The 20981-nt window shown below is 44.5% G+C and overlaps 1 protein-coding gene and 1 long non-coding RNA gene across 3 annotated transcripts in view; one reads left to right on the top strand and one right to left on the bottom strand.

Moving 5' to 3' along the window:
• SUSD3 (sushi domain containing 3) overlaps positions 1–20981 on the bottom strand; it is a 52738-nt gene that overhangs the window by 14069 nt on the left and 17688 nt on the right. The window contains exons 2-3 of the mRNA XM_072127450.1: positions 12084–12272; positions 9039–9186 (exon numbers count right to left, since the gene is read on the bottom strand). Of these exons, the coding sequence (XP_071983551.1) occupies positions 9039–9186; positions 12084–12272 (337 nt within the window). The remainder of the gene's footprint in view (positions 1–9038; positions 9187–12083; positions 12273–20981) is intronic.
• Positions 1341–12633, top strand: LOC140104093 (uncharacterized). 2 transcript variants are annotated; one of them, XR_011850245.1, is made up of 4 exons: positions 1341–1496; positions 9075–9193; positions 9287–9464; positions 12092–12633. It is a non-coding gene; the product is annotated as an uncharacterized lncRNA (long non-coding RNA). The 2 variants fall into 2 exon arrangements; XR_011850246.1 differs by lacking the exons at positions 9075–9193; positions 9287–9464.

The raw sequence follows: 20981 nt of genomic DNA, 5'->3' as shown, positions 1-20981 counted from the left end.
ACAGTATATACACATCATACATCATTTACACACAGATACATAAGTATATACACATCATACATCATTTACACACACAGATACAGACACACATACAGTATATACACATCATACATCATTTACACACAGATACATACAGTATATACACATCATACATCATTTACACACACAGATACAGACACACATACAGTATATACACATCATACATCATTTACACACAGATACATACAGTATATACACATCATACATCATTTACACACACAGATACAGACACACAAACAGCATATACACATCATACATCATTTACACACAGATACATACAGTATATACACATCATACATCATTTACACACAGATACATACAGTATATACACATCATACATCATTTACACACAGATACATACAGTATATACACATCATACATCATTTACACACACAGATACAGACACACATACAGTATATACACATCATACATCATTTACACACAGATACATACAGTATATACACATCATACATCATTTACACACACAGATACAGACACACATACAGTATATACACATCATACATCATTTACACACAGATACATACAGTATATACACATCATACATCATTTACACACACAGATACAGACACACAAACAGCATATACACATCATACATCATTTACACACAGATACATACAGTATATACACATCATACATCATTTACACACAGATACATACAGTATATACACATCATACATCATTTACACACAGATACATACAGTATATACATATCATACATCATTTACACACAGATACATACAGTATATACACATCATACATCATTTACACACACAGATACAGACACACATACAGTATATACACATCATACATCATTTACACACAGATACATACAGTATATACACATCATACATCATTTACACACAGATACATACAGTATATACATATCATACATCATTTACACACAGATACATACAGTATATACACATTATACATCATTTACACACACAGATACAGACACACATACAGTATATACACATCATACATCATTTACACACAGATACATACAGCATATGCACATCATACATCATTTACACACACAGATACAGACACACAAACAGCATACCTCCCAACCGTCCCGCTTTTGGCGGGACTGTCACGCTTTTTAACCCCAGTCCCGCCGCCCCGGGAGGATAAGGGAATGTCACGCTATTCCCCGCATTGTCCCGGGCCAGGAGACTGAGTCCCGTCTCCTGGTCCCGGGACCAGGGTCCGACTTGCCTGGCTGAGAGTAACCGCGGTAACCGCGGTAACCGCGAGGGGGGGGCGGGGGGTTCGGGTGGGCAGGGCACACCTGCTGGCTGCAGCACACACTACCTCTGGGGATCATCACAGCAGTGAATGTGGTCAAGGACCTTCGATGAGGTCATGACCATGTGACGCCTATGTGGGAGGAGCTACTGAAGACCACGGTAGAGGTTGCTGCCATGCATGCCAAGGTATGTATGAGAAGTTATACAGAAGCAGTGCAAGGAGGTGAGACAGGTATATAATGTGTGGGGGGGCAGTGTGACAGGTATATAATGTGTGTGTGGGGGCAGTGTGACAGGTATATAATGTGTGGGGGGGCAGTGTGACAGGTATATAATGTGTGGGGGGGCAGTGTGACAGGTATATAATGTGTGGGGGGGCAGTGTGACAGGTATATAATGTGTGGGGGGGCAGTGTGACAGGTATATAATGTGTGGGGGGGCAGTGTGACAGGTATATAATGTGTGGGGGGGCAGTGTGACAGGTATATAATGTGTGGGGGGGCAGTGTGACAGGTATATAATGTGTGGGGGGCAGTGTGACAGGTATATAATGTGTGGGGGGCAGTGTGACAGGTATATAATGTGTGGGGGGGCAGTGTGACAGGTATATAATGTGTGGGGGGGCAGTGTGACAGGTATATAATGTGTGGGGGGCAGTGTGACAGGTATATAATGTGGGGGGGGCAGTGTGACAGGTATATAATGTGTGGGGGGCAGTGTGACAGGTATATAATGTGTATATATGTGATCTAGTGAAAGGGGGTTGCTTTAAAATTTTTCTTTTTTTTTCAATTTTTTTAAAAAAATGTTACCATTATTTTAGACTCTCTAATATAATATACTGGAATACTAGTGTATAGCAATATTACTGCTGATCTCTAATAGCCTCTCATCTGCTATTAGAGATCATTACACATGGCAGGCCTACTAGTCTCAATGGGACTTTAGGCTACCATGACAGCCGATCACCAAGAGTAGGAGTTTGGGAAATCAGGAGGCTGCTGGAGGAGGAGGCTGGGGACAGGAGGAGGAGGAGGAGGCTGGGGACAGGAGGAGGAGGAGGCTGGGGGACAGGAGGAGGCTGGAGCAGGCTGGGGAGCAGAAGGAGGAGGCTGGAGGACAGCAGGAAGATGGAGGATGCTCGAGGCGGCTGGGGGGCAGGAGGAGGCTGGAGGACAGGAGGAGTATGCTGGAGGAGGAGGCTGGGGGACAGGAGGAGTATGCTGGAGGAGGAGGCTGGGGGACAGGAGGAGTATGCTGGAGGAGGAGGCTGGGGGACAGGAGGAGGAGGCTGGGGGACAGGAGGAGGAGGCTGGGAAATCAGGAGCAGGCTGGAGCAGAAGGAGGAGGCTGGAGCAGAAGGAGGAGGCTGGAGCAGAAGGAGGAGGCTGGAGCAGAAGGAGGAGGCTGGAGCAGAAGGAGGAGGCTGGAGGACAGCAGGAAGATAGAGGATGGAGGGGCTGGGGGACAGGAGGAGGATGCTGGAGCAGGCTGGGGAACAGGAGGAGACTGGGGGACACGTGGAGGAGGCTGGAGGACAGGGGGGCTACAGGAGGAGGCTGGAGGGCAGGGGGGCTACAGGAGGAGGCTGGAGGGCAGGGGGGCTACAGGAGGAGGCTGGAGGGCAGGGGGGCTACAGGAGGAGGCAGGGGGGCTACAGGAGGAGGCAGGGGGGCTACAGGAGGAGGCAGGGGGGCTACAGGAGGAGGCAGGGGGGCTACAGGAGGAGGCTGGAGGACAGGAGGAGGCTGGAGGACAGGAGGAGGCTGGAGCAGGCTGGGGAGCAGAAGGAGGAGGCTGGAGGACAGCAGGAAGATAGAGGATGGAGGGGCTGGGGGACAGGAGGATGCTCGAGGCGGCTGGGGGGCAGGAGGAGGCTGGAGGACAGGAGGAGTATGCTGGAGGAGGAGGCTGGAGGACAGGAGGAGTATGCTGGAGGAGGAGGCTGGAGGACAGGAGGAGTATGCTGGAGGAGGAGGCTGGGGGACAGGAGGAGTATGCTGGAGGAGGAGGCTGGGGGACAGGAGGAGTATGCTGGAGGAGGAGGCTGGAGGACAGGAGGAGTATGCTGGAGGAGGAGGCTGGGGGACAGGAGGAGTATGCTGGAGGAGGAGGCTGGGGGACAGGAGGAGTATGCTGGAGGAGGAGGCTGGGGGACAGGAGGAGTATGCTGGAGGAGTATGCTGGGGGACAGGAGGAGGAGGCTGGGGGACAGGAGGAGGAGGCTGGGAAATCAGGAGCAGGCTGGAGCAGAAGGAGGAGGCTGGAGCAGAAGGAGGAGGCTGGAGGACAGCAGGAAGATAGAGGATGGAGGGGCTGGGGGACAGGAGGAGGATGCTGGAGGACAGGGGGGCTACAGGAGGAGGCTGGAGGACAGGGGGGCTACAGGAGGAGGCTGGAGGACAGGGGGGCTACAGGAGGAGGCTGGAGGACAGGGGGGCTACAGGAGGAGGCTGGAGGGCAGGGGGGCTACAGGAGGAGGCTGGAGGGCAGGGGGCTACAGGAGGAGGCTGGAGGGCAGGGGGGCTACAGGAGGAGGCAGGGGGGCTACAGGAGGAGGCGACAGGAGGAGGCTGGAGGACAGGAGGAGGCTGGAGGACAGGAGGAGGCTGGAGGACAGGGGGGCTACAGGAGGAGGCAGGGGGGCTACAGGAGGAGGCAGGGGGGCTACAGGAGGAGGCAGGGGGGCTACAGGAGGAGGCGACAGGGGGAGGCTGGAGGACAGGAGGAGGCTGGAGGACAGGAGGAGGCTGGAGGACAGGAGGAGGCGACAGGAGGAGGCTAGAGGACAGGAGGAGGCTAGAGGACAGGAGGAGGCTAGAGGAGGAGGCTGGAGGACAGGAGGAGGCTGGAGGACAGGAGGAGGCTACAGGAGGAGGCTGGAGGACAGGAGGAGGCTACAAGAGGAGGCTGGAGGACAGGAGGAGGCTGGAGGACAGGAGGAGGCGACAGGAGGAGGCTAGAGGACAGGAGGAGGCGACAGGAGGAGGCTAGAGGACAGGAGGAGGCGACAGGAGGAGGCTAGAGGACAGGAGGAGGCTAGAGGACAGGAGGAGGCTGGAGGACAGGAGGAGGCTAGAGGACAGGAGGAGGCTACAGGAGGAGGCTGGAGGACAGGAGGAGGCTACAAGAGGAGGCTGGAGGACAGGAGGAGGCTGGAGGACAGGAGAAGGCTGGAGGACAAGGGGATACAGGAGAAGGCTGGAGGACAAGGGGATACAGGAGAAGGCTGGAGGACAAGGGGATACAGGAGGAGGCTGGAGGACAGGGGGATACAGGAGGAGGCTGGAGGACAGGAGGCTACAGGAGGAGGACAGGGGGCTGGAGGCTACAGGAGGAGGACAGGGGGCTGGAGGCTACAGGAGGAGACTGGAGGACAGTCTATATGTTTTACATGTTACAGAGTTGCATTAGGGGATATTATATTGGTCCACGGGAAGGGGGGCAAATTAAGGGGCGTTGTAGCATTTGGGGACCATCAAGTCCGATATTATACTATGCTTGAGGGTGGGACAATGGGCGTGGCTTAGAAAAAGGGGAGGGGCTTTGTGTCCCTCTTTCTCTTCTCCAAAAGTTGGGAGGTATGCAAACAGCATATACACATCATACATCATTTACACACAGATACATACAGTATATACACATCATACATCACTTACACACACATATACAGCATATACATACACACACTTATAAATATACTTACCAGAAGATGTTTCCTCTCTGCAGGCTCCTCCGATGATAGTTTGTGCTGCTCGGGAACTCCCTCCTCCTGGAGCCTAGTCTCTCTGCTCCTCACTCCCCGGGAGCCCATAGCTCTCTGCCCGGCCTGTGTTACCTGCTGTCTCCCTGGGGCTGCTGCTTCCTCGAGGCCCCAGAGGCTCAGCAGCCCTGTACCTATACAGTACAGCAGCACTGTGTGCATACAGTACAGCAGGGAGCAGCCCGGGCCTCGCTGCTGCTGTATGAGCACTGGCCGGGAGAACAGTACTCTAAGGAGGAGGAGAGCCGGGTGCAGGAACTCTCGGGGACTTAGTGCGTATGGACCGCCGGACCTGTGCCAATGTATGTGGCAGGGCAGCCTGAGCAGGGACCATCATCCGACCTCCAAAGTGAAGTTGTGAAGTCAGGAACGGGAGCGCGGGCCCCTGGACCTCCCGGGCCCCGTAGCAACCGCTACGGCTGTAGTTACACCACAACAGGACAAGTCCCATTTCCATTGTAGACTCCAACACAAATTCTGTCAAATCTAATAGGAATTATTGCCTGAGGGAACATGTTATACCCCAAAGTCAATCTGGTCTGTCAGGAGCCAGTTACATGTGTCATACAGTGTAGGGCAGTGGTGGCTAACCTATGGCACTGGTGCCAGAGGTGGCACTCAGAGCCCTTTCTGTGGGCACTCAGGCGATCACCAGAGATGACTCCAGGTATCTTCCTGCAGTCCCAGACAGCCCAGGACTTGCTGTGCACAGAGCTATTTTAATGTGGCAGCGCTACCTGGGACTACTGGAGGAGTGGGAAGGTGTGGACAGATCTGGATTATCATTGTAGCTCCTGCTCCGGCCCTGACAATTCTTCCTGTTTACGGGACCCTAAGGGAAGCTACAATGATCATCCAAATTTCTTCTATTTACTGCTGTATTGGTGTCCTCAGGGGCTGGTATCAATGAAAGCTGTGACAGAGAAGCGAGTATAAATCCCAAATTAAATTTCTGTGTTGGCACTTTGCAATAAATAAGTCGATCTAGGTGGTACTTTGGGCACTCGGTCTCTAAAAGGTTCGCCATCACTGGTGTAGGGGATTCTGTTATAAACGAAAGTCACGTCACAAGTGTGAACAGAGCCCTATACAGCCATGAATCACTGAGTATTGATATATAAATAGGCTAATTTTTCATTCTAGGTCAGAGAAAAGCTGCGAGACAACCTGTAATGATAGACGTATTATTAGTCTCACTCTGCAGAAACACTAATAATTGTTGAATAGAAGGTACAAAAACCTGAAGAAATAGACGCCTATATACTAGTGTACATCTGGCCATAAAAAATCACCCTCAGGCAAGTTTCACAGTTAGTGTTCAGTCTAAAAAAACATGGCGGCTTATTTACTAAGGGTCGCGGACCGCACATTTGTCGAACTGTTCAAGTTTTTAGGGATTTGCGCCGCTTTGACAGGTATTTATCAGGGGTTTGCGCTGGGATTGTGTCTCACGCGATCGGTTTGTGGCGCAGCTGCGCTGCTTCTATGTGACAGAAATCGTAGGGCGCGGACGTCGGACGATCCGACTGATTCGGATTGAGCGCAAGACAAAGCACTTACATGCACCGGGAAAAAGAAGGAATGAATCAGAATGCTGACAAAGGCATTTTTAAAATCACCATAGCATAAGCTAGCTGGTGACAGGTTCCCCTTCAATTGTCACTTTTCAATAAACTTTGCATAAATGAATAGTGAATATAAGAAGCTTTATTGAAAGGACTTTTTACGGTTTCTATTAATCCTCTTATGCTCCCTCCCTTACTAATAAGTTTTGCTGAATTTCACCCTGCTAACATGATAGAACAGAAATTCACTGAGATATCAGATAACATGGAAGATCTATGAAGGGGGGGGGAAGGGGTAAGTCATAGCAGCTAGACCTCCACCCACCAGCTCTGAGATAACTACATAGTATACATATAGGTGGAAAACTGCTAGAAATGCAATCACTTAATGACCAGAAAGGGAGTTACTTCTCATATACACATAATGTGGTGTAGTTATTCATATAATATGCATTGAATATGCTTGATACTTTGTTTTTATGGGATAAAGGTTACCTCCAGAGGTGTCAGCCTGCTCTCCCAATAGAGCACGTGCATGCTCAGCCGAACTGTGCATGCATGAATATGGATGAGTCAGGAGGAATAGCTTTTGGCTAACACCTACTGAATGTGTACAGGCAACTTTACATTAATGATTTTAGCCAGAAATAGTACATGTACCCCAGAGTCTTCGTGCTGTGGTTTTTATGTACAGCAGAGTGTATTATCATCCTACCCCTGGGGGTACATTGAAGTGATTTCTTTGATTGGAGGGAGCTTGACTTAGGAATGTTAAAAAACCTACAACTACAATATACAGCTGATTATGCTGATATCAGGGAAATATAAAATACATAAGCATACTAGTATTTAAAGATCCTGAGATGCTATAGCGGTAGTTAATTCATGGAGTCAGGTTCTATAATGAGGCGACCGATACCGGCGGTAACCAGGGAGATAATGGGAACGACTGAGTCAGCAAAAACTGATTCCGGTGCAGATGCTTACTATAAGAAATGTATGAGCTCCACATAACTAGTTACATTTCATTATTACGTGACGGGGGACGTACATAAATAATACCGCACGTTCACTACTACTGTGTCCATATCCGACAGGGATACATTCAAATAGTAATATGGAGCCTGGATGTGCCTCCTGTTACATTTTATTAAAGACATTAATTTTGCTTTATTGATTCATTCTTGGTTTATTACCCCTGATTGTTTCCACTTTCCTGGGATATCACACAAGGCTGTTGTGAGGATGTACAGTATACAGGGAAGGGGGGGGGGGATTTGCCTAATGATACAAACAGATGGCCCAGACATTTCAGAAATGAGCCTGAAATAAAACATAATAGAAAATATTCATCAAAACTAGTGAAGAGGAGACGAGCTGTTGTAGTTCTGAGCAGCCAATCAAATCACAGATCTCACCTGCCAAATGTAACCAAATTTAAACTTTAGCCAATCAGTGTGCACAGAACAGTACATCTCTTTTAGATACCGCCGTGACCGTCCAAATGAGTATATCTAAGTGTCAGACTGTCTAACTTTACACCTATTATTTAGTTCTCCGCTCAAAATGCATTAGCATCATTTTTGGCGCATAACCTTTCCATAAAGTCACACCCCTTCCCACAAATCTTTTTTGCTGTACAAGGAATAAAAGCAAGTTCGGCGCCAGCACCCGGCATACCTGGTGAAATGCCGGGGCCCAGAGCTGCTGAGGGGGCCCATATGCCCCAATATCAGTTCACGGGGGATTAATATAAAATAACCAATGGGGATGACAAACTAGGGATAATTTTAGGGAACAGGGGACTATTTTAGTTACTGAAAATTTAATTTTGCCACCATTTCATTGTAAAACGGCCCACTGAGCCTCTGTCGCCCAGGGGCCTTTTAAAAACTGGAGCCGGCTGTGCATAAAAGTATGTAAAAATATATGACTTTATAAATTACAACAAATTTTTTAAATTTATTTTATATATGTGTCTGCTGCTGGGACCTGTTCCCTCTTATACATTGGATTTCGAGCAATTTCGGTAATTCTGCAGACAAGCAACACACTTGGAGTCATTGGTGTAACAATCAGGGGGTGAGACTGGGCCTGCAAATAGGGGCCTGCATCTGCCAGGCAGAGTATTGCGGGTCCATGAGAGGAAAATAGAATCAATTGTATGTGTGCCTTTAAGACACTTCTCTTGTGCTGCACCTACTCTGTGGAATTTAGTTGTTCCCAGTTGGCTAGAGGCTGCTGAGCCAAAACAATGAGTTCTTATTCAAATAGTACCAAAGCTGAAATTTTTTATACACATACCTCTTTTTTTAAGTTCTCCCGCTTTCAACTTAACTTTGTGAACAAAGATAAAATGCATATTTTTTAAAAAAATTCCCCCCCCCCCCCAATTCTTACCTTTCCGATCGTCTTTTCTCACTTTTCTTTACACAGCTCAAGAGGCAGCACACCAAAAAAGCCATGGACATTAAAAGGATGATGGCGCAGCTCACGATGGAGGCGATAACCGCCACTTTAAATCCAAATGTCTCGTATTTCGATAAGGCTGTAAAGTAAGATAAATTATGAATGAGGACACCAAATAGAAGAGCCATTTAATCATTAAGTCATCGTTCAGATCCACCCCCTTCCCTCTTTTATTGCAGAGTCGCTGATCAGTCTCTGCATGAACAATTATCTTAAACCTGGATGTCATTCAAGCTCCATAGTGTCCTTTAAGGCCGTTCTTGAGTTTGATCTTATTTTATGTCACTAATGCTCAAGACTACCTGGTGACAGATATTGATTGAAAACAGCGAGCCAAGTGGACCTTGGTGATAAATGGTAAATGTATTTATGTGCAGGGATCAAGGAGTGTTATGTTACATTAAGGTGCCATTGAAATAAATATCCATAGTATATATACATACACAGAGGCATAGGTAGAGCCTCCATGTCCCTAAAATAAAGGAATAATGAATCCTTCACCTTTTTTACATTTTTCTCTTGTCCCTACTATGTGATATGAGCAGGTGAAAAAAACTGGACATTTGACTTTCTCTCTCATTTAGAAACAGCATAGTGAACATTATAGAGCGATACTGAGCAGTATTCATATAAAAAAGACACTTTGAGTTAGATTGAAAACTTACAGTCAGCTGCAGTACTATGTTTATGTGTGCCACTTTTCCCTTAATGAGTAGACGGAGGCTAAATGCTATGAACAATTTGTATCAGTGCTTCCTAATTCACTAAGAAGCATCACAGGGAGTATTATAGAGCAGTACTTTGTGATACTGATAATAATAATCTAATGTAGTGCTTTACAGATTCTGGGGAACATATACAAATAAAATAAGACATTACAGAGTAACAACAGTCATATAAAACAATAAGGCTACATGCACACTGCCGTGAGCCCGCCGCACCGTAGCACGGGTCCTATCTTTTCCCGGGCTACGGAGCGGTACGGTGCCGCACGTGAGCCCATAGAAGTGGGGGACGTATATCGGCCGCATATACGTCGGCCGTATATACGTCCCCCATACATGTGTGTGAATGCAGCCTAAGAGTGAGGGCCCTGCTTGCAGGAGCTTACTGTACTCGTGTGACTGAAGCTCTTGGGATGAGATAGAAAACTTACTATTGACTTCAGCACCATGTTTCTTTTTTTTCTCTCACAGAGTCCACATCACACTCTCCTCTCTATAATGAGTCGAAGAGCTTGTGGTCTATCAATCATTCAATAGGAGAAGATTCAGAAAACAATATAAACAAGATTTGGTTCTCCTAATGAGTTTGGCATACCCCTTTAATTTTAGAACCAATTACAGCTAGGGTGCCTCTTCTAAAATTATTCTACCATATTCTACACTTTGTCTATACTAACAACGACCCTTCCGTTGACCGCACATTAAATGTATAATTGCCCTTGTTACTTTATGGTTTGGGTATTTTCCCAAATATTTTCCCAAATATTTCGCTGGTGTACATTTAACCTTCCTGCATCGTGCACTACAGTCAGCAGTGACAGATGGGGAGAGAACTCATGAGTCAGCCATACAGAATAAACAGCTTCCCTAGACCCAGCTTATGTTTTAATAAAAAGCTCCATAAACAACAACATGTTTATTTAAAAAGGTTTTCACAGTAATTTAACCCCTTGCTGACTAAAGGTGGGCTGTCCTTCAATCTGGATTGGATGTTGCGTCGATTTTGTTTCTGCAGATGTCACTAAAGATAAGCCACTACCAGAAGCCTAAAAATCACTGTCTCGACTAAACTGAGCATGCATGTGTATAAGAGGTCGGTAGGAATAGCCTTTGAGTTTTGTACAATCATTTAAGACAGTTTTATACAGGAATGGGTCATCCCATGTTATTAAGAGGAGTGTGTTTTATTTCGCAGAAACAGCACCACTTGTATCCACAGGTTGTGGCAGGTATTGCAGCTTGGCCAAAGTCTTGCAATACCGGCTTGCAATACTAGGCAAAATGGTAGCGCCATTTTTTGTACATTTTTGGCGACTGACTCCTTGGTCTGGCAAGTTGCGGATATAAGAGGGTTCCTCATTTGAAGTCTAATAGGCTGTACTGGCAGAAGCTGTCATAATGAGAAAGTTTATTCCAAGTGAAATTGAGCCATCATGTCATAAACAAGTACTCTTATTGTGTCTCTGTGCACTCGGAAAGGTTCAAGTTGCATAACAGTGTTGGCGGTTTCCAGTATTTCTCAAGTTTCAAGATTTTTTTTCTCTGCTTGTGACGCTACAAGTACAGAGCTCACGTTAATGTGCATATTCCTTTACATTCCTATGTCATTACTAAAATATTACTTTTACGGGAGACAATGACCCCCATTTATCAATAGTGAGGCACACACAGTGCGCCAGAGTTTTGAAGACCGCTCAGTCTTCAATAATCCGGCGCACCCTACTCGTGCTGAATATGCTTTAACTGAAAGCCCCAGTTTTTTTTCTGGTGCACTCAGTTTAATGGACGTGCACCACAATTATGTTGGGACTTCTAACATAAATGTGGCGGCTAGTGCAAATCCGCCCCTTTAGGTGCACAGTTTTGTGTGATGGCGGACACAGTGCGGCCACAACACAAAACTGGTGCAAACGCTTCAAAGATACATGTGCAAAATGCACCTGAAAAATGGCGCGACCTTTTGATAAATGTGATATATGTTGGCCAATGTAGCTTGGAAGTTTAGCTATATATAAACTACTGTGTGAAAATAAAAAACTTGCTCTGACCGCACATACATTGGTGGCTACCTCAATTGCATAGGCCTGCGCTGGAGCTGTGTACCGAAAGTAGGACGCTTTTTTTCTGCATGAATATTTGCGAAGTTGCTATAATTTTATTTTTAATATATCATCTGCAAATTTTGCAAAGAAGAAATGGTAGAACACATCATAAGTAATAAATAAATAAAATCACAAAACATCTCCCTTACGTTTGCAGGAAGGTGCCCCGGCTGTCCATAAGGTGCTGTTTCCTTTCCAGACACAGGTGGTTAATTCATCTCCAACTAACTGATAAGACGACGAGCACTGGAACATAATCACTGTCCCGACTGAAGAGCCATTTCCATGCACAACGTGGAGCGAGCCGGACTCTGGCGGCATAATCTTTTTACACTGACCTACAAACAAGCAGAGAGAAAAGCTGCAATGATTGCGAGGATTTCAGATAATCGATAAACAGTAGGCTGAGTGTGTAGCCCGTAAATACGAGGTCATCCCTAAGTACCGCAGTTTCATGCTACACTAAGCGGAAACTTTCTATAAAGCCATCGGCAATGTTCCCGGCCCTTCTTCTTGATGCACAGTGTGACCTGCATACTTGTATCTCTAGCATTGTGTTACTGCGATTCCCTCAAGGTGCAAACTGAAGGGTGTACAAAGCAAAAGGTTCAGAGGAGTCAAGGAGGAGACGGCTCTTACACTAATTACTTTTGCTGTATGCAGTTTTAATTATAAAACACTGGAATTTATTCCCTTAAAGTGGTATTTCAACATATTTTTTGGATACATTTTGGATACTTGGTGGTATTGCATGTGGGCTCCCGGTTCTGTGATCCCCTGCAGTCCCAAAAGAGAAGCTGAATCTCTCAAAATGGTTCAGTGTTCCTGTTGGTGCTATGTTATCATTGAGTTTAGATGTGATATGGGCACTGCACATGAGGGTTACACCTCTTTTTAGGGACCTCATCAGCATCTACAGTGCCTGTGTATCAAAAAGGGGTGTGGAATGGACCTCAAAGGGGGTGTGATGTAGGTTTTTTTTATTTCTAAGTAACACTCTACTCTCATGCAGTGTGTTTGATAAATTTGGCAAATATGTTTCAAACATTTCCGGAGATATTTAAAGTGAACCTGTGACCAGGAATGTCATTTTTAGCTGATCACAGGTTCCAATGTCCTATGCTATGCGGATTTTAAAAATGCCTTTGTCAGCATTCTACATCATTTCAGTACAGGCGGTCCCCTACTTAAGAACACTCGACTTACATACGACCCCTAGTTACAAACGGACCTCTGGATATTGGTAATTTATTCTACTTTAGTCCTAGGCTACAATAAACAGCTGTAACAGTTATCACATGTGTCTGTAATGAAGCATTAGTGTAAATCCTGATTCTTATGACAACCCAACATTTTTAAAATCCAATTGTCACAGAGACCAAAAAAGTTCTGGCTGGGATTACAATGATAAAATATTCAGTTCCGACTTACATACAAATTCAACTTAAGAACAAACCTACAGACCCTATCTTGTATGTAACCCAGGGACTGCCTGTACTTTATGTAAGTTTAATTCACATTACCTGGCTCCCTGTCAGTAGAGTGGGGTGAGTCCTGGGGAGGGGCAGCTGCAGCCTTGTATGTGCCTGTGTCAGTCTCCTCTCCTACACACTCATCCAGCTCCCTCCCCCCTTCTTGTCATGTGCATTGAGCAGGATGGTGTGGAGTAGAGGAAGAATGCAAGAATGGAAGAAAGGTGACACAGGCACACAACAAGGAACCGCTATTTGACATAGTGTCCATGGTTTTGAAAACAGAGCTGAAGATGTTGGATCTATACTACTATATATGAGAATCCACAGAGAATCTGTGTTGATAATGTTTGAACCACATGTTCCATATAATCTAAATTTCTGGACATAGCCTAAAAGATAGGTCGCCCCTCACCTATTACTGGGAAAGTCACTCACCTTGTATTTAGGTCACAACTATATCTCATGGAGTCTATAACTCATTACTTGTGCTGCTATTAGCCTTGGGTACAGTACACCAATAAACTAATAATAAGCTCATCCAAATCTGTAGATGCGCAATTCACAAGCCGAAATACACACTGTAACATTTAATGGAGATATCCACGGAATACGCCTCTCTGAGCACCGCATTAGTTCTTTCAAAGGCTGAAAGTATCATGTGCTTTGCATCATAAAATCACTCAAGGATCCTCCTGTATCAAATACGTTAGAGGTAATTACCTATAAGATTACACTTTGCTTCATTAATTGAGTCAAGCGGAAGAATCAATGGAGTCTAGATAAGTCAAGAGGGATAAACTCCAAGCTGAATAGAATATCATCAATCATTAAGCCAATGTGTCACCCCACAAGGAGTCTAAGAAGTTCATTTGGATTCAGGTTAAATAGTTTCACCTCCTTAAGCTGCTGCTCCTTGATGAGAACCTGTCATCAGGAGAGAACCTTTCAATTTAGTGAATTTATAAGGGGTTGTCCCGGGACCTCAAACTGCTAAGAACTATAGAAAATAACTATTGAACCAAATCAGTCCCTGTCCCCAATGGGGCTCACAATCTAATCAACCTACCAGTATGTTTTGTAGTGTGGGAGGAAACCAGAGGACCCGGAGGAAACCCACACAAACATGGAGAGAACATACAAACTCTTTGCAGATGTTGACCCTGGGACATATGCAAAGTTATCAACACAGAATGTTGCGACTAAAACTGAGATGCGATGCCCAGCTATTTGACGTGTTGTCTATAGTGCTGAACATACAGCTGAAGGCGCTAGATCCAATTGTTATAAACTTGCATGAGTATCTTTGAATAATCTCTATGTTGCTAATTTTTGAAACAAAAAACAAATCTAATAGAAGCATTCAATTTATGAGTCGATTCTGATTACCTTTAATCTGCTACATGACCACATTCCCATTGGAAAGACTTGTCCATGATTCAATATGGTGGCTTTTTTAAGATGGCAGCCATGTTGCAGATGTTAGATAGGTCCCCTCACCCATTACTATTTTGGGGTCATATATTTAAGGCACAAGTGTGTAAGTTTTTTTTCCCACAAATCAATGGCTCTTGGAATTTAGAAGAACTTTACCTATTATCTTTGTTTCATATGCTGGCGGTTTCTTTATCTAGTGGTGAAGTAGCTACTTCCACCGGTTGTGCTGACAAGCCCTGGAGAACGTCCTGTAAACAACTCTACACAGTCACTGGTGAGGGGGGGCTGCTGCTCCCTGCTCACGGAGGAGGAAGGAGGGGGGAGGTCATGTGACAGTGCTCTGCGTGTGTGTGTAGCAGGGTTGGATGTGTTCAGTGCTGTGGATGCAGATGCTGCACTGAATAGTTCCCTATCAGTTTCTCCATCACAGTCTGTGATTCTACAGAACTTTCTCTGTGTCTCTCTGTACCTCATGCTGCACCCTCCCCCACTTTTACCCGGCACTTTCTGCACCGTGCAGAAAAGCAATTAACCCTTAGTGCTCACACAACACAGACTATACACTTCATGTAACTGTTTTACTTTTGATTTCTACTACTTATTACATGTTCCTCCATGTGATGAATCTCACTAGTGATGGGTCATTCAGTAAGAGCTAGCAGTAAGAGCCGTCTCTTTCAGATGAACGCGAGAAGTTGGCTCTGCCATGAGAGCCAACGGCTCACTTAACTCCACCGGATTCAGATCGTCCCACCCCTATGCCCCTTTTATACCCTAAAGTTTCAGGTTAAAGGTGGAATAGTCATGGGTGGAAGGCTGCCTGAAAATGATTCCCTATGTAATTACATAGGCAGCCATTCAGGAACCAGAAGAGCCATCTCTTTATAGTGAGCAGAGTTTTACTCAACTCACTATAAAGAGCCGAACTTCCCATTACTAAATCTCACTGGATTTGCAGCTAAATTGCTAAATGAGAAAGAAAATTACTGAATGAGAGAACACAAGGCATCATGGGATCTGTGGGAAAAGTGAATTGGACTCAGTTTCAGGGTAGATACAAGAAGAGGTTAGTCTCTGCCCATTTCACCAATGGTGAGAACGATTTTTGTTTTTATAGGGTGAATCACATATGAGAATATGCTTTAATTTTCACTTATTTATTTATAAAATAAAAGGGTATCCTGGGACTTAATGAGCTGCCTGTGCAGGAGGAGCCTGAATGGGGATATGCAGACCCCCTACCCCGCACTTGCAGCTTATTAGCATATTTTTAATACATCGTTTTTACTAAAAGGGTGAAAAGAAGATTCTGTAAGTGATGCTGTTTTATAAGGTATGAATTATGTAAGTATATTTCCTTAAAGTAAATGCTGGTTGTTGAATTTGATAAAGGCATGTATCAGTGGCAGGTGGTGTCCGCCGTCAGTGGAAATCTCAAATAAGAGGTAAGAATAATTCACTTTAACCATCACAATCTCTCATAAGCTGCACCTAGAAAACTAAATACATTTTAAATTTAAAGGAAAGTATTGAAGCTTACGCACAGATAAGAAAGGTGGGGCATATACACATCTACCACTTGCACCCTATAAATTGTAAAAGTTTTCTAGAAAAATTAAACAAAATTTCTTTAAGTTATTTCAAGAATGTCACAAAAGCTCAAAAATGAAGAGTACAGATATCTCCAAGATACCGGTGCTGAAATACTGAAGCCCCAGATGCATTCACTCCGTGTCATAAAACCTCCCACACCTTAAATGTATAAGATATACGGTACCAAGATATTCAAGCGAATACAAACATAATAAGTATGTAATATAAGGTATATAGATCATATAACAAATTCTAATTATTTATAGTAGGGAGTAGATTAATTGTTATAATGCATATATGTGGCAATGGTTCTTATATACTGTAACTGATAGAAAACTTACTCATCCTTTTCTATTACGAGGGTCTGCAGCAACAATTATGATGTACTGTATATTATGAAGATGTATAGTCCACACTGCTGCTGCTGAACCCCTTGTATAAATAGACAGGGAACACTACATACCGTCTCAGTCTATCAGTGCCTGGTACAGAAGAACAAGAACCTTTTAACAATTTTGACAGACTCCTTCTGCAGAAAGTTATATCTATAGTTGAGTCAGAGAGAAAACTGAAACTTTCTGAGTGGCAAAATCAACAATTTGGAACATTGCTAAAAGGAGGGAAAGCTTGACAACACATAGCTGCCATATCCTAGTCCAAGCCATCATGGTTGTATATCCAGAGGATTTTTCATACTTCTACTAAGACCCAAGATAGGAAAGGCCAGATTAGACAACTAAAAAGTTAGATTTATTTGACAAATTATTATTAATTTGTATCTGAACAATCTAAAGGGAACAGTATAGAGGGTTTGAAGGTACCCTGCAAGAAGCAGTGTGCAGAGACTTGCTGTACTAGCTACAGACAGATAAGGTCTTCATCTGTGAGAGAGGCATATAGCAGAGCTGACTCTGTGTCTGTTATAGGTGAGATAGAAGAGCTGGAGAGTGTCATTGTGTTTTATATCCATCTCATGGATTTCATCATCTTTCATCTCTGACCTTTCTCTCTTTTTCTATGTGTCAGAGCCTAGTAGAACGTTCAAAAGCTAAAGTGTGGATAAACCCTGAATCCTGGTAATCTAAGCACATTGGGGGACATTTACTATGGTGTTTTCGCCAGTTTTGTAGCGCTCTCACTGCATGTTCTGCTCTCTGTCCCATTTATTAGCTGGCCCCACCAGAAAAAATTACCTTTTCCGCCTGCTCCGACTCTTCTCTGAAAAGGGACGTGGCTTTAGCGGAGTGGAAACGCAGACACAATTAATCTGTGTCGCAGCCATTTTTGGGCGCTGTAAACTGGCGGAAAGTAGAAATTTGGTCTAGTAGGGACACAAAACAATGCTATTGCACTTTTGCCTGTTCCCCGACTGTGGGGCACATTTTGGGCACAGGGACAGAAGAAAATGGTCTCGGCGCCAGAAATGTATGTGCACAGCTCCACAATATTAAATGTGTATCTTCTTTCCGAGAGCAGGTCGGTAACAAAGCCAATGCAGACACGTGCACTTTATGTAAATGTCCCCCATTGTCAGCACACAGCATCTCACAAGGATCATGCCGGAATGCACCACCTCGGACCAGGTGAAGGTAAGCGCTCCCCAAGCGACACTTTTTCGGTTTTTAAATGCGGCGGTTTTTCCGAATACGTCGGGTTTTCGTTCGGCCACGCCCCCCGATTTCCGTCGCGCGCATGCCGGCGCCGATGCGCCACAATCCGATCGCGTGCGCCACAATCCCGGGGCAATTCAGGTACAATCGGCGCAAATCGGAAATATTCGGGTAACACGTCGGGAAAACGCGAATCGGGCCCTTAGTAAAGGACCCCCAATGTGTCTGCTTAGAGAGTCTTATAATGGCCATCACTGAATGATAGGAGCTAAAACTGCTATAAAACAGAGTAAAATTGTAAAGTAAGGGGATTAAAATTATCTTTATTGTGTAAACATCACTAGGGGCAGTGGCGTACCGATCGCGGTCGCAGCGGTCGCACTTGCGACCGGGCCCATCGGACGGGTCTCTCCTGTAAAAGCTACACTCCCCGGCAATAGCTGCCGGGGGAAGGGGGGCGGTGATAGCTACTGCGGACCGCCCACCCACCCAACATGCTTCCAGGCACACCCCTGCGGACAGGCCCGGCCCGCTCCGCCAGACATTCGTCACGGCCCGCTCTGACCCCTGGAGCGCCACGGCTCGCCTCGTCTGACCTGTGCACGTCCCGGCGTGCCTCGTCCAACATGCGACCAGGCCGGGTCTGCTCCGTCCAACCTGCAGCACGTACCGGCCCGTCCACCCTCTTCACCAGCGGGCAGGCCTATCCACCCACTCAACTGCGGCCCGTCCTGTGAGTGGGTGAGTATAATTAATAGAATATTTATATGTGTTTGTGTACATATATATGTATCTATATGCTTTATATATTGTATATACTGGATGCATGTGTATATATGCTGTGTATGTTGCGTATATATGCTATATATGTGCTGTATGTGTGTGTGTGTATATGTGCTGTATGTATGTGTATATATATGTGCTGTATGTGTGTGTGTGTATATATGTGCTGTATGTGTGTGTGTATATATATGTGCTGTGTGTGTGTGCTCTACGTGTGTGTACATGTTGAATATGTGTATGTATTCTTTATATACTGGATATACTGGATGCATGTGTATATATATGCTGTAAATGTGTGTGTATGCTGTATGTGTGTGTATACATGCTGTATATGTGTATGTATGCTGTGTGTGTGTGTGTATATATATATATATATATATATATATATATATATATATATATAATGGATGAGTGTTTATATATTCTGTATATGTGTGTGTGTATGCTGTGTATGTATTCTGTATATGTGTGTGTGTATGCTGTGTATGTATGCTGTATATATGTGTGTGTATGCTGTGTATATACTGTATGCGTGCTTCATTCAAAGGTCTGTTATGGGGCCCTACCTCAGCTGGTTATGCCCCGGTGTTATTCATATGTGTATATGTGGTTATATCTGTGGAGTGCATATATGAAATATGTGTATTCTGAAGAATTACATGTGGTATGGAGCCGGCAGTGAGGGTTTAGGTGTATGGGGGCCCCGTTTCTAAGTTCGCACCGGGGCCCACTGGGGTCTTGTTACGCCACTGACTAGGGGATTAAATTTTTAGACTTTTTTTCATGGGCAAACCCCTTTAAATTCAGTAAGAATCTAACTATTTTCAGGCACCAAATCTGAAAATCTTCTGATTGGCTTTGTGTGAATGATGTATATATAATAATAAGGGAAGTGTAACTGATCTCATTGATTTCAATGGATGGTTTCATTTATTGTCTGTTTGCACCACTTATTAACTGGTGCCACTAGAAAGCACAATTTGTCCCTCAGATAACAAGCCCTTCATAGCTTTGTAAATGGAATAAAATCATAAAGATATGGTTTGTCGAAGGAGGGGAGTGAAAAACGGAAAGGGATAATAGAGTAGTGCACTGACATATACAAGTCAAACATTCCCAATATAGTTCTATGGAAACAGATGGTCAAAAAATTTCTGATGAGATTCCGTATATATTATCCATACATTGCATATAAGGACCATTGACCTTTACAATGTATTCTTGGTTTTCTAAGTCTCTTGTAAGAAGCAGATGCACATCTGTCTATACCGGGTATCTGTTCCCTCACCTGCCTCCCACACTCCTCCGAAACGTCTTCGTGTAGCAGATGTTTGTCTGAGCGTAAAAAAAAAAATTCACATCATCTTCTCAGAGTAATCCACTTAAATGAAAACCTGACTTTATAATTTTGTACAACAGCCGTGAAGTCAGGGGAGGGTATACAGCACAACCCCAACTGAATGTCTATGTATAATTCATGGAGGCCCCTTCCAGAATACAATCCGATGAATAACCACAGGTGAGACACAAAAATCCAGTCTCTATATGTGTTGATTCATCGCATTCTGAATTTCCATGAATATTTTTTTTTAATACATTCATCACATTTTTTTTCTACCCCCAAACTGCATTTCAATTATTTGACTTCATGGAAATAATAGGTTTCTATGGGAACCAGCATTGTAGCTATAATAACATTTGTTGCTCCTAGCAACCTGTTGAAAGATTAATCATCAAATGATTTTTCTTGTAGAGTTCTGAGTATACGCCGACCCGCAATCAGGTATTACAGTATAATATATTTATTATGAGGGATGAAAGAACTCGATGTGCTACTCAGAGTCTACTTGCGGTCGAAATGCAACTCAATGAAAATTCACCAACAGAGGAAAAAAAGTGGAATTTTATATCTTTTTATACTTTCTATCAGTGCAGTATTCACAAAATTTAAAGGAAAAAAAGAGACAAGAAGCAGCAGTTTCAATGTACAACTCCTTCATTCCAGCACTGCTGTTCTGGGTCCCCCTGCCAATGTTTGTTGACTGTGCTGCAGGCATTACAGCATTGAGAATAGAGATTGATTGCTACAGTCATATGTTCCGGCATGATATCATTCCTTCAGTACAAAAAATAAATATTACAAGAGGGAACC

This window comes from Engystomops pustulosus, chromosome 10 (genome assembly GCF_040894005.1).
Source record: "Engystomops pustulosus chromosome 10, aEngPut4.maternal, whole genome shotgun sequence".
NCBI classification, from domain to species: Eukaryota; Metazoa; Chordata; class Amphibia; order Anura; family Leptodactylidae; genus Engystomops; species Engystomops pustulosus.
Note: the sequence above shows the minus strand (reverse complement) of the source record. Positions and strands in the feature narration are given on the sequence as shown.